This window comes from Oncorhynchus mykiss, chromosome 25 (assembly GCF_013265735.2).
Source record: "Oncorhynchus mykiss isolate Arlee chromosome 25, USDA_OmykA_1.1, whole genome shotgun sequence".
NCBI lineage: Eukaryota > Metazoa > Chordata > Actinopteri > Salmoniformes > Salmonidae > Oncorhynchus > Oncorhynchus mykiss.
The window spans coordinates 29,232,153-29,245,915 of NC_048589.1; the positions used below are offsets into that span (position 1 = coordinate 29,232,153).

Consider the following 13,763-nt stretch of genomic DNA (forward strand, 5'->3'; position numbering starts at 1 on the left):
ATGGTGCGTTGCTTGTGACACTGTCTGTGATTTATTTAGAATTCAAGGCACACTTACCCAGCATGTCTACCACAGCATTCTGCACCAAAACCCCATCCCATCTGGTTTGCGCTTAGTGGGACTATCATTTGCTTTTTAACAGGACAATGACCCAACACACCTCCAGGCCGTGTAAGGGCTATTTGACCAAGAAGGAAGGGGAGTGATGGAGGGCTGCATCAGATGACCTGGCCTCCACAATCACCCGACCTCAACCCAATTGTGATGGTTTGGGATGAGTTGGACTGCAGAGTGAAGGAAAAGCAGCCAGCAAGTGCTCAGCATATGTGGGAACTCCTTCAAGACTGTTGGAAAAGCATTCCAGGTGAAGCTGGTTGAGAGAATTTCACGAGTGTGTAAAGCTGTCATTAAGGAAAAGGGTGGCTACTTTGAAGAATCAATCATCTGAAATACATTTTGATTTGTTTAACACTTTTTCGGTTACTACATGATGCCATATGCCATTATTTCACAGTTTGGATGTCTAATACTCTTGGAATGTGTAGGTGTGTCCATACTTTTGACCAGTACTGTAAATAAATATATTTTTTAGGTCCAAAAGAAATGGAACCTCACATAGGCCTACTGAAGATGAACACAATAGTTACATAATGATTTCAACCTATACATATTTTATATAAAGGAGGGATGACAAGGGCGTGGCATTAGTTTTAGGTAGCTGTTATCCTATGCTATGTTGTTGATATATGAACCTGCAAGTAAGCATTTTGTTGGATGGTGTTTACCATGTGTATCGTGTACATACGACTAATAAAACTTGTAATGTGTATTTTATTATAGTATGTTACTGTTACTGAGGCCTTGTTACGGAGACCCCACTCAATGTGTATATTTAATGTTATAAATATATTTAATATGTATAAAATAAGGGAAGGCTGTGGTATTGGTTTTAGGTACAAGTTGTAACTATGTTTACATGCAAGTGCAGAACTATCTACATTTATGTTGTTGATATTGAGCCCTGTTACTTAGGCCCCTCTGCTTCTGCTGCCCTAGCCCCTGGCTCCAGACTGTGTCGGCACTGCAGGCCCCTGAGGGGGACCGGGGCACCTCTCTCATCTCCACGGGGTCCACTATGATGTCTAAATCTGAGACCTTCCATTGGACGAAGGGCTTCCTCACACCGCACCCTTCCTCCTCTGCTGAGCCCGAGACCACGCACAGCGTGGCACCACAACATCAACAACACCGACAGAACAGACAATACGAATAAGGGCAGGAGAAGAAGAGGTCCACAGACAGACATGACAAAATAGAGAGGACAGGAAGTTAGAGAACGCTGAGTCAGATTTAAAAAAAATAAAAAATCTGAAAAAATATAACTAATTTAGATCTGAAATTTCAGAGAAGTTTCCAGCTATGCCAGAGCAATCTCAGGACTGTCCAGATCAGATAAACCAAGGTGTCCCAAATAAACAGATATAGTCTGACAGTAAGTAGTCTGAGACTGATAAAGTAGGTAAAGCTGCAGTGTGGCACAGGGACTGACCTGATTTGGAGTGGCCATGGCTGATGGTGCCAGTCCCAGGGACAAACGGTGGTTTAACGGGGTCTGGGGGCAGAGCATAGCCCACCTCTTGTCTGCCTGGGACGGGCACCTGGATGTACGGACATACCGCGGCTACGCGGCCTGAGCTGCTGGGAGTGGGCTGGGGGGAGGGAGGACCGTTTATCCTGTTAAGCTGTGGAGTGGAGAGAGAGAAGGCAAAATACAATGTCAGCTATACTTCCACAGCCAAAGCAGCGGTGGTTCAAATCACAATGATTACAGAGAATTGTTAAGAGACAGAGAGCAAAGTCAACTACCTAAATACGTGTTAACAGTGCCTAGTGAAATTATCAGCATTTTGTTGCCTTAAATTGGAAAAATTAAAATGCTAGTTAAGGCAGCAAAATGTGAAAACGTTGTGTACTTTCACTACACACTGCACAGTATTTAGGCATGCTATGCTACTGTATAGGCTGGCGGTCTGTGTGTATGAGAGTAAGTGGGAACACAAACCAAAATTGAATGCAGTCTATCACAGTGCCATCCTTTTTGTCACCAAAGCCCCATATACTACCCACCACTGCAACCTGTATGCTCTTGTTGGCTGGTCCTCGCTACATATTCGTCGCCAAACCCACTGGTTCCAGGTCATCTATAAGTCTTTGCTAGGTAAAGCTCCGCCTTATCTCAGCTCACTGGTCACCATAGCAACACCCACCCGTAGCACACACTCCAGCAGGTACAGTATATTTCACCGGTCAACCCCAAAGCCAACACCTCCTTTGGCCGCTTTTCCTTCCAGTTCTTTGCTGCCAATGACTGGAACGAATTGCAAAAATCACTGAAGTTGGAGACTTATATCTCCCTCACTAACTTTAAGCGTCAGCTGTCAGAGAAGCTTACTGATCGCTGCAGCTGTACACAGCAAATCTGTAAATAGCCCATCCAACTACCTACCTCATCCCCATATTTGTTTTTCTTTTTCTGCTCTTTTGCACACCGGTATTTCTACTGGCACATCCTCATTTGCACATATATCACTCCAGTGTAAATTGCTAAATTGTAATTTATTCGCCACTATTGGCCTATTTATTGTCTTACCTCCTTACTTCATTTGCACACACTGTATGCAGATTTTTCTATTGTGTTATTAACTGTTCGTTTGTTTATTCCATGTGTAACTCTGTGTTGTTTTTGCCACACTGCTTTGCTTTATCTTGGCCAGGTTGCAGTTGTAAATGAGAACTTGTTCTTAACTGGCCTACCTGGTTAAATAAAGGTGAAATCAAAGATAGAAGCTTCCCAGAGATACTCAATCTGAGAGTTTCTTCCTGTGGGGTTGATCTCTTTTTGACGTGCCTCTGTTTTTTTCTTGTGCAGGCGCTCGCGAAGGTCCCCAATGCGCTTGTCCATCATAGTCACCTCCGTGTTGCGCTTATTCAGCAGCTCCTTGTTCTGCTGCAGCCTGCCACTATGCTCCGTGTTCAGCTTGTTACGCACCTGACAGAGACACAGAGGGAACATGGAACAGAATGGCTGTGAGTCACACCAGGAGGCAGATGGATGGGCAACGTGCGCCCTGTCCTGTCTCTGTTTAACCATGCCCTGGCAGGATGAGGAATGGAGAGACAAAGCTGCACATCTATTATGTCGCAGCGTCGCAAATATCCTTCAGAATGAAAATGTCAGCCTGACTCATCTAATCTCCTCTCCTTCACATCTGCTCTGCAGCTGGATGACATCATCTGGAACTTCCTAACAAAATGTGAATCTGAAGTGCCATTTTATAGTGTCATTGCTTGTTGTATTACGTAAAAATAAATGTCACGTCAAGCTTTCTCTCTGATGACATGTACAGTCGTTCCGAGCAGACAGTGTATATTATACAGTGTACATTATGCAGTAGTACCCAAAACATACTTTTAGAACAGCCGAAGCAAGCACGCATTTTCTTCAGGAAATGTACCTGTAGTTCCTGGTAGAGTTTGCGTAGCTCCAGAGCGGCGGTGCCAGTGAGAGGTCCTCCTAGGGGCTGCAGGCCGTTGAGACGTCCCCTCCTCAGGTCCTCAAGCTGCTGGTTGAGTTGGTCCACCTTCACCACAGCTGACTGCAGCTCTGCCTGCTTCTCCTGGAACTGCCCACTCACATGCTGGATCTCAGCCGCTGCATGAGGAGAGGAGAGGAGACGCAGTACACTGTGAGATACGGACTACCTGTGTGTTCGAGTGTGTTGGGAGAAATCAAAACATAGATGTTTCAAGTCTGATGGTGTATGAGAGAAGAGTGAATAGAGTGTATTGGAAAGTTGTGGACTGGATGGACAACTCCCCTTTCTCCTGAGTACCAGTATCAGAATGTGTCAGACAGGGTGCAGCCCTGGACGTTATACAGGACAGGAATACACCCTGCTACAGTATGAACATAGGGACTTTAAGGCACCCAGACACACCCAGTTCCAGACCACAACATGGGGAGGGTCAGATTCCAGGCTCACTGACAGAACTAGGGAAAGAGATGACATCATGGACAGCTGAACGGAGCCTAGATTCCACTATGCTGGGGTTCTCAGTCAGAAGAGGCTGGTGGGAGGAGCTATAGGAGAACAGGCTCATTGTAACGGCTGGAATGGAATGAATGGAACGGTATCAAACTCTGTTCCATCTATTCCATTCCAGCCATTACAATGAGCCTGTTCTCCTATAGCTCCTCCCACCAGGAGGAGTCTGCGTTTGCATCCTGCATCACATGGCTTACACAGGTTGCCATTGATGAGCTTGCTGTAGTCCACCTGGCCCCTCATGGCGCGGATCTTCTTTAGTTTGGCCTCCTGACTTTCCACTCGCTCCATCAACCTCTGTAGCTTCCCAGCCTCTGACACCGTCTGGCCCTGTCTGTGGTCCTGCTGCTGCAGGTACCTCAGACGCTGCTCCTAAAAGGAGAGGAGGGGAAAGGAGGAGAGGACAGAGAGAGGACAGGAGAGGACAGGACAGAGCGAGAGGACAGAGAGAGGGCAGAGAGAGGACAGAGAGAGGACAGGAGAGGAGAGGTTTGGGTTGGCGGAACAATGAGTTACAGATGTGGGGAGGGAAAAGCATTCCTCCACTTCATTCAAGAACAGTGCAATGACAGATAAAATGACACAAACTGACGCACGGTCACACACACAATGACCTGCTTTTAGAAATAACTTTCACACACACACACACACACACACACAAACACACACACACACACACACCCTCAGTTCGCACAGAAGTGAGTTGAAAGGAACAAAAGATGAAGAGGAATGAGAAGTTAAAGGAAAAAGAAGGTAATAAAAAGGATTGAGAAAAGAGGGAGCAAGAGACACACATTAAATACAATCCTATTCAGCTAACACAGTGGGCCTCAACACACCAGCTCGCAGAGAAGAGAGAATATACCCCCAAAAAGTATCACAATAGGAAAAGGGCTTTGCCAATACATGTTTTTTCCAACACAAAAAAATACCAGCCTTGCAAATAATACTCACATACATAGACAATCTAAATAAGCGGAAGTGAATCCATACATACCAAATACACACAAGTGGTGGAGTAAGAGAATGAAGGAAAAAGGAATCAGAATGTGAATGAGAGCGAATGAAAGGGATTGCAAGACTATGTGGTGCTGACAAGCATTTTCAATTCTGCTCTAGAATGAGCAAACACAGTACAGGCTCAGACAGAGAGAGTAGGACAGGGAGTGTTGACTAAACACAATATACTGTTCAATAGAAGAAGAGGTAACCCCTCAATACAAACTCACAGCTAATCACGCACATTAATACACACCGCTAATACACTGAACAAATATGACTCACTTAAACACTGTGTAGCTTATACAGTCAATCTACACTGAGCCTCTAGGAGTCCACTTCCTCATCATTATTACCCTAATCATTACAATCATCCACAGAGCAAGGCATCATGGCTTCTCAAAGAACAGAAAACATTGGAACATTTGCAGTGTTCTTTCAGCCCCATCATAAAATCAGATTTACCTTCAGAATGAGAAATATCAGTCAAAACCTAACCCACAACCAGATCCAAACTCCTTGTAAAGGAAATGTGATGATCAATGAAACAAAAGAATACGTGACAAGATGTCCCCTTGATGTCACGAGACACGTAAATGCTTTCCTGGTGCTAAATTAGCATTTCCAGTATGTTCTGACTTAGATATTCCTGGGAAGTGACCAGTGCGCTGGGTGTGGTAAATACTGTTCAACCCTCTAGGTTCCTCTCCGTCTTCTCCCCTCCTTGAGACAACACACTTCCTTCTCAGCTGCTGGCTGCTCACTGCTGACCTAATTTCCTGCAGGACATCTAGTCCCTTCCTGTTGTTGTCCCTGGCAACGCACACTGCCAACTCCCACAATGACCGCACTAACCTTAGTAACCATGACCGTGTACCTAGATCATGACTGAACCCATCCTCACATACAAGCTGATCTAGGAACTGCTTGTTGTGTTTAAATGACCACAGAGACCACAACAAGCTGACCACAGCACATGTGACCAGATCAACCACAGACCGTGTGAACTATATCCCATTCCATCAACCAATCAAAGAGCAAGCAGAAGCAGATACATAGTGGCCAGTAAAACCTCCTTAGAAGGAGGAACCCTAGAGGAACCAGGTTCATCCACACTTCCCCCTGTCTGAGACCCCAGTAAATCCTCTCCCCAGTCCTCCCCATTCTGGCCAGTTACCTATAGAGGGAATAGAGCTATATGGCTATATGCTATTTGGCCCAGCCCAGACAGTGGAAGCTGAGGATCCATCTATAGATCTATAACATTTAGACCTGCTCTCTGACCCGGTGCCTGTCCCCCAGCCCACTGGAAAATGAGGATCTATATATTACATAACTATATAACTATTTGGCGGCAGGTAGCCTAGTGGTTAGAGCATTGGGCCAATAACCGAAAGGTTGCAAGATCGAAATCCCCAAGCTGACAAGGTAAAGATCTGTCGTTCTGATCCCTGAACAAGGCAGTTAACCCACTGTTCCTAGGCCGTCATTGTAAATAACAATTTGTTCTTAACTGACTTGCCTAGTTAAATACAAAAATATATAGATGAGCCTTCTGACCCACATGTTGACTGGCTGGAGCCCACAGAGAGAGAGGCTGAAACCTGAGCCAATCCAGAAATACTGTCTGTGACCAATCAGAATGATTTACCTTCTGGACACTCAAACGGCACCGATCCCATAACACAACGGGGCCACGTTCAGTAGGCACCGATTGGATGAAAAAGGGGACTGAAATAAAAAAAGGGACAACCCCGGACTTGTCCAATGAGAAAAGCTTTAAAACATTTTGCTACGGTGTGCTCGAATTGACAACACAGCCACTCAACTCAGAGGGTAAAAACTTTGAGCTTGGCCAGAAATCTCAGAGGTGTAGACACCAGTGGGTTTTCTGAATGCGAGGTCAATATGGTTTGCGGTATTGCGGTTGGAAAGGAGGTTTATCACAGAGAGGTCAATAAATTATTTAATGGTTTATATTATTGTCTGTGTTCTAGTACCTTGGCAACCAGCATCTGCTGTTGGGTCTCGATCTGTTGCTGTTGCCGTGTGGCCATCTCCTGCAGCTCCGACAGAGTCAGCTCCACGCAAGGGTTCCCCACCTACACACACACGAGACAAACAGAGAGATGGCCCACATTTTGAGCGTGTTACAGAGTTACAGAGACTGGTGTAGGCAGCAGGAGATCTAAATAACAACATCCAACAAAGAGAACATACCTGTCTTATGGAAGACAAGTCTTTATAACATCAAAAAAGCAAAAGCAGAACTGTCCTCTTTGATGTAAAGTTAGAGGACTCATACAGTAGTTTTGTGACATAAAAAATGAATATCAAACAGAATATCATATACATTTTAATATAAAACAGTATGCTCATGACATTTAAAGGTTTTCTGCTGACCCATGATGCTGAGTGCAGGGTGTGTGCCACACAAAGCTATCAAAAACAATAAGGCGATTCCACGCCAGGACAGGGTAAAAATGATTTGTTCTGGCAATTTTCACTTAAAATATTAATTGGGAGGAAGGATGTTTGACATGCTTTTTCCATTTGTATCACAAACAATTTAGGAGAAAATTACGATGAAAGTGGCCATTTTAGGCCCTTTTTAGACCTACTGTATACATGTCTCCTGTAAGACCCTGTGATCTGTACATGATACAGACATCATCTTGGTGTCATTATACTCCTTATAGTGCGCTCTAACATATGGAGTATGTCTAGATTCTGAATTTTTTTTAATTATTAAAAAAATCACATTTATTCAACATTACAAATATTAATAAGAATATCTCAAAAGTACCCTTTTTGATTTAGCTTATTTTTAGTCATATTGTTTGGAACAATATATTTTTAATTACATTATCCATTTCATACATAGCAATTTACGTTAGAGGTCAGGGTTCACCAACTGGCGTCCCGTGGGCCGAATTTGGTCAAGCAGTGATTACATTTGCACCCCCAAGTTTTCAGAGCTAAAAAAATACAATAATAATTATTGTAAAAACACCAACAAATTAGCTCCAAGTGACTTTATTTTTTGGAAATCTGTTACAAAGTATTCCCACAGATAATAGAGCGATATAACATTAAGAACACCTGCTCTTTCCATGACATAGACTTTAAGCCTTGAGACAATTGAGACATGGATTGTGTATGTTTGACATTCAGAGCATGAATGGGAATGACAAAAGATTTAACTGCCTTTGAATGGGATATGGTAGTAGTAGGTGCCAGGCGCACCGGTTTGTGTCAAGAACTGCAACACTGATGGGTTTTTCATGCTCAACAGTTTCCCATGTGTATCAAGAATGGTCCACCACTCAAAGGAGATTCAGCCAACCTGTGGGAAGCATTAGAGTCAACATGGGCCAGCATCCCTGTGGAACTCATGACACCTTGTAATGCCCAGACGAATTAAGGCTGTTCTGAGGGCAAAAGGTGGTGCAACTCAATATTAGGAAAATGTAGATTTACGAGCCTAATGTTTATACACTCAGTGTATGTGATCGTATACAAATGTAAGGAAGTTTTGAAATGATTATGCTTTAGTCAAATATTATACCTGTTTGAGCTTCTTGCGGTCACATCGGCCCATGGCTGAATCTAGTTGATGATCACGGTTGTTAGGTCATTAACCAATCACAGCCCTCATTTAGGATTGCACATTCAGCAAATTGCAAGCAGAGGGAGTTCCCTTTTAATTCATTTTCCCATTCACTGTGTTGGTGGTTCTCCTAAAATTGCTCATAATTAGCAGAGCACACTCTGTAAATGTGATTAACTTGTAGAGTATATTGTTCCAAACAATAGGTCTTAAAGCTGAGATCCATGAAAGGTGAAACAGCACCACTGGTCACCCCAGGTGCATTTGTTATTGTTTTTTTTTTAAGTAGGAGATGAGCATCCAGCAACGTAATATTTTTTTTTTGCAGTACTCTGCTGTTCTATCGCACGTGCAATGACGTCCGAGGTAAAAACATCTTTGTTGTTGTAATTTCACCAAACAGATGTGGCAGTTTGACCGCATCGGGTTTCAACTTTAAAATGAACAAAAAGGGTAATTTTGAGATATTTAGATTTACAGTACCAGTCAAAAGTTTGGACACACCTACTCATTTAAGGATTTTTCTTTATTTTTACATTGTAGAATAATAGTGAAGACTACCACAGCATTCTGCATTGATACACCATCCCATCTGGTTTGTGGGACTATCATTTGTTTTTCAAAAGGACAATGATCCAAAACACACCTCCAGGCCGTGTAAGGGCAATTTGACCAAGAAGGAGAGTGATGGAGTGCTGCATCAGATGACCTGGTCTCCACAATCACCCGACCTCAACCCAATTGAGATGGTTTGGGATGAGTTGGACCACAGAGTTAAGGAAAAGCAGCCAACAAGTGCTCAGCATATGTGGGAACTCCTTCAAGACTGTTGGAAAAGGATTCCAGGTGAAGCTGGTTGAGAGAATGCCAAGAGTGTGCAAAGCTGTCATCAAGGCAAAGGGTGGCTACTTTCTAGAATCTCAAATATAAAACATATTTTGATTTGTTAAACACTTTTTTTGGTTACTACATGATTCCATGTGTTATTTTATAGTTTTGATGTCTTCACTATTATTCTACAATATAGAAAATAGTTTAAAATAATAATAATAATAAAATAAAATAAAATAAACTTGAATGAGTAGGTGTGTCCAAACTTTTGACTGGTACTGTGTGTTGAATAAATATTTATTTTGTTTTATTTCAGAATCTAGACATAGTACATATTTGAGAGCACACTATAAGGAGCATAATGACACCAAGATTATGTCTGTATCATGTACTGTTCACAGATCATAAGGTCTTACAGGAGGCATGTACGCAACAAATATTTGTAATAGAAATGTTAAAATAATTTAAAACATCCTTCCCATCCTTTTTTTTAAACCTTTATTTAACTAGGCAAGTCAGTTAAGAACAAATTCGTATTTTCAATGACGGCCTAGGAACAGTGGGTTAACTGCCTTGTTCAGGGGCATAACAACAGATTTTTACCTTGTCAACTCGGGGTTCGATCTTGCAACCTTCCGATTACTAGTTCAAAGCTCTAACCACTAGGCCATCTGCCCCCCTCAATGAAGTTTCTATGTGAATATTGACAGAATAATCTGAGATACCAAAACTATTTTTGGGCTGTCTTGGCGTGGAATCGCCGAATAATGTTGTTTTTTTTAAAGAAAAAAAATAATAATCTCAGCGCACGCAAGCATGCTCACATCACACGGTGCTCACACACCAACAATCTTCATTGGACCACTAGGAAATGTCTGTTTGCTTGAACAGGAAGCTTTTAGTCCTGCCATGTCCTGTGATTGTGTGTAGTCACTGATTAACAAACACAATATTCAGTGTGTGTATGTGTGTGTGTCTGTAACAATGAGAGGTGCCTCTAAGTGGTCCATTCAGTCATGCATCAGTCAACGGAACGGCACGGAAGTGTTGCCTGTCACATCAAGAGTTCCTGGAATACATGACAATACAATTCAACAGTGGAACGTTGCATCCATCCCCAGAAGGATAGAATGAGTACTACACTGAACATTATAGACTAGTGGGCCTATGGGCAGAGTTGCCCTCATTCAGAAACAAATTCTCCTCATCAGTCAAATGGGGTTTGAAAAGACCACTGAGGAGCAGGCTTGGTTGCATTTTAGCAGAGCTGTAGAGTAGCTTTATCTGACAAAGCTGCAAACAGACGTTAGGCTTTGACGATATCAGTACTGCTGTTCTAAGTACTTGCTGTCAGTCATTTAACGGGTCTGTCAATGTCAGTTAAACAGCAGGAAAGCAGGAGTCAGTCAGTCAGTCTACTGCAAGGTAAGGGAAATGGTCAAAAAAAAAATGCTACAGTGCATTTCCATCACGTCAAACCATGACAAAACTGCTGATATTAGAAAACAAGTGTAGGATCAGAATGCTGCATCACCCCCTCATTCCATATGAAGGACCATGCCACTGTACTGTACCTACAATGTTTCATCTATGGGAATAGACATAGCTGCCGACTATAGCACTAAGTTTAAAACACATTACACATGAATGAGGAACCTAAGAATACATATGTAGGCTTTAATTAACAGAACATATCTTACACATTTCAATTGCACACAATAAATTAACAGCTATGACAATATGTCAATGCAAAAATCAGTGCCACTTCTATACAACATTCATTAAATTAAAATGCTGATATTCAAACTATTCTCTTATTTGCTTTTTATTCAAGCCATATGTTACATAACATATCATTTTCTACAATCAGGATATATACAATGAAATGCTATACAAATCAATAACACCACATGGAAAGCCTTATAGGCAGAGACAACGATGTGACTGACCTGCACGGAGAAACTTCACACCATGACAAAACATCAAAGCTATTTAATTTAAATAGGTTTTATTACCTGGTGGGCGTCCCATGTAATTCTGCAAGATCGCACCTTAATTTTGCTGCATTGTCCTTCAACTGTAAATTCCTGTACAGCCTCAACATGTTTCCACTCCATTTTTTCTAGCAAATATTTCCTCTGCTAATCCAGAAAATGTAGCCGATTACGGCGCCACTGAATGACAGTGCACTGATTCCTATCAGAACTTTCGCACTTGTCCGATGCGTTGATTTACGAGTCTCTTCCTCTGGCTCGAGGAGCGCGGTTGGTTAGTCCCCTGCTGTCCCCGCTACAAGAGTTCGCACGCCGATCTACAAATCAGTAAACAGAGGGGGCGAGAATCAACCGGATAGTTGTCACATCTATTTAGGCCTGTCCGATAACGGATCGTATTTGTCTTTCTCTGATAAAGATAATGTTTCTACAACAAATACCCCTATCTCAATATAAAACAATGTACGTAGGCTAAGAACATCTAAAACATGTAGCCGATCAAAAGCGCCCATTCTTCGTCGCTGACGAGACTTTGTGACAGCATACATTTTTCACCCCTGTGAGGGTTTTGTTCCAATTTTGACGTGCCAGCAGTTCTTTCCACTACTCCCTATCTCCGCTGCTGGAGCCAGACTGCAGGTCGAGTACACCCCCCTCCCTCTTCCAAGCTCCTGCTGCCATAAAGTCCCTGCGCCACAGCTGTCAGGCAGACAGAATTCGGGACCCTCCGGATGCGCACAGGGATTTAGGGGAAACCTTGTATCATTCACAAGCTTTCATGCATCATATTCTAAAATTGCTGTGATCTCAGGAATAGGCACACTGATTACACTTCTAGCATGTAAATGTAATTCTCAATAGAGCATCAGAGTCGCTTTATCATAGTCCAAAAAGCAATTTCTCCAACTGCCAGGAGATGCGCGTTCGGGCGTTGGGCAAGGGACCAAAATTGGAATAAACTATTCAAATACTCAGCGACATCCAGTTATGAATAACCAATCGACGCTCACTATAGTCTCCAGACCCGACTGGCTTGCCTGTTGCACTACCTAGGTTGCTTGAAGTCGAAGCAAACGTAACTTTCCGAATTTACACGTTTAAAGGATCTTGGCAGTATAGCAGTCAATGGAACCATTGACCAGACTAGCGCACATTGAACAAATCTGATCGAACAAAGTGGATACTTGTCAAATCCATCATGATGTATGTATTGTAACAGGCCAACAATCTGGATACCAAAGCGGGAAAAATATATATTTAAATACAGTTGAAGTCGGAAGTTTACATACACTTAGGTTGGAGTCATTAAAACTCGTTTTTCAACCACTCCACACATTTCTTGTTAATTAACAAACTATAGATTTGGCAAGTCGTTTAAGACATCTACTTTGTGCATGACACAAGTCATTTTTCCAACAATTGTTTACATACAGATTATTTCACTTATCAGAAGTTTACATACACTAAATTGACTGTGCCTTTAAACAGCTTGGAAAATTCCAGAAAATTATGCTTCTGATAGGCTAATTGACATAATTTGAGTCAATTGGAGGTGTACCTGTGGAGGTATTTCAAGGCCTACCTTCAAACTCAGTGCCTTTTTGCTTGACATCATGGGAAAATCAAAAGAAATCAGCCAAGACCTCAGAAAATAATTCTGGACCTCCACAAGTCTGGTTCACCCTTGGGAGCAATTTCAAAACACCTGAAGGTACCACATTCATCTGTACAAACAACAGTACGCAAGTATAAACACCATGGGACAACGCAGCCGCCATACTGCTCAGGAAGGAGACGCGTAGTATCCCCTTGAGATGAACAAACTTTGGTGCGAAAGTTCACAAAAGTGTTACTTGTAAAATTGCTGCTCCAGCAACAACTGCCATGTACTGGAAATAGCATGTTAACATTGGCTGAGAAGATTCCTTGGTCAGTCAAGGTAACCTGTATATTGCTAATTACAATAGCTGATGTGGTTAATTTTTAGAAGTGTATTTGTAAAAGTATACTTGAAACACAAACACACTTTTAAGGCCCCGGTGCATGACTGAGCAAGAGGACAAGTACATTAGTGTCTAGTTTGATAAACAGCACCTCACAAGTCCTCAACTGGCAGCTTCATTAAATAATACCTGCAAAACACCAGTCTCAACAGTGAAAAGGCGACTCCGGGATACTGTCCTTCTAGGCAGAGTTGCAAAGACAAAGCCATATCTCAGACTA

General features: G+C 42.5%; 1 protein-coding gene across 10 annotated transcripts in view; it reads right to left on the minus strand.

The window, feature by feature from the left end:
- The window catches only part of LOC110505749 (apoptosis-stimulating of p53 protein 1), a 46,153-nt gene that overhangs the window by 11,430 nt on the left and 20,960 nt on the right, over positions 1-13,763 (minus strand). For 6 of the 10 annotated variants that reach the window (XM_036963063.1, XM_036963059.1, XM_036963060.1 and 3 more), the window contains 6 exons: positions 7,106-7,207; positions 4,304-4,478; positions 3,516-3,712; positions 2,909-3,049; positions 1,550-1,742; positions 999-1,199 (listed from right to left, as the gene is read on the minus strand). In XM_036963063.1, the coding sequence (XP_036818958.1) occupies positions 999-1,199; positions 1,550-1,742; positions 2,909-3,049; positions 3,516-3,712; positions 4,304-4,478; positions 7,106-7,207 (1,009 nt within the window). Of the gene's footprint in view, positions 1-998; positions 1,200-1,549; positions 1,743-2,908; positions 3,050-3,515; positions 3,713-4,303; positions 4,479-5,570; positions 6,197-7,105; positions 7,208-11,561; positions 12,377-13,763 lie in introns of those variants that run through there. The other 4 variants (XM_021585167.2, XM_036963064.1, XM_021585169.2 and 1 more) reach the window with 4 other exon arrangements.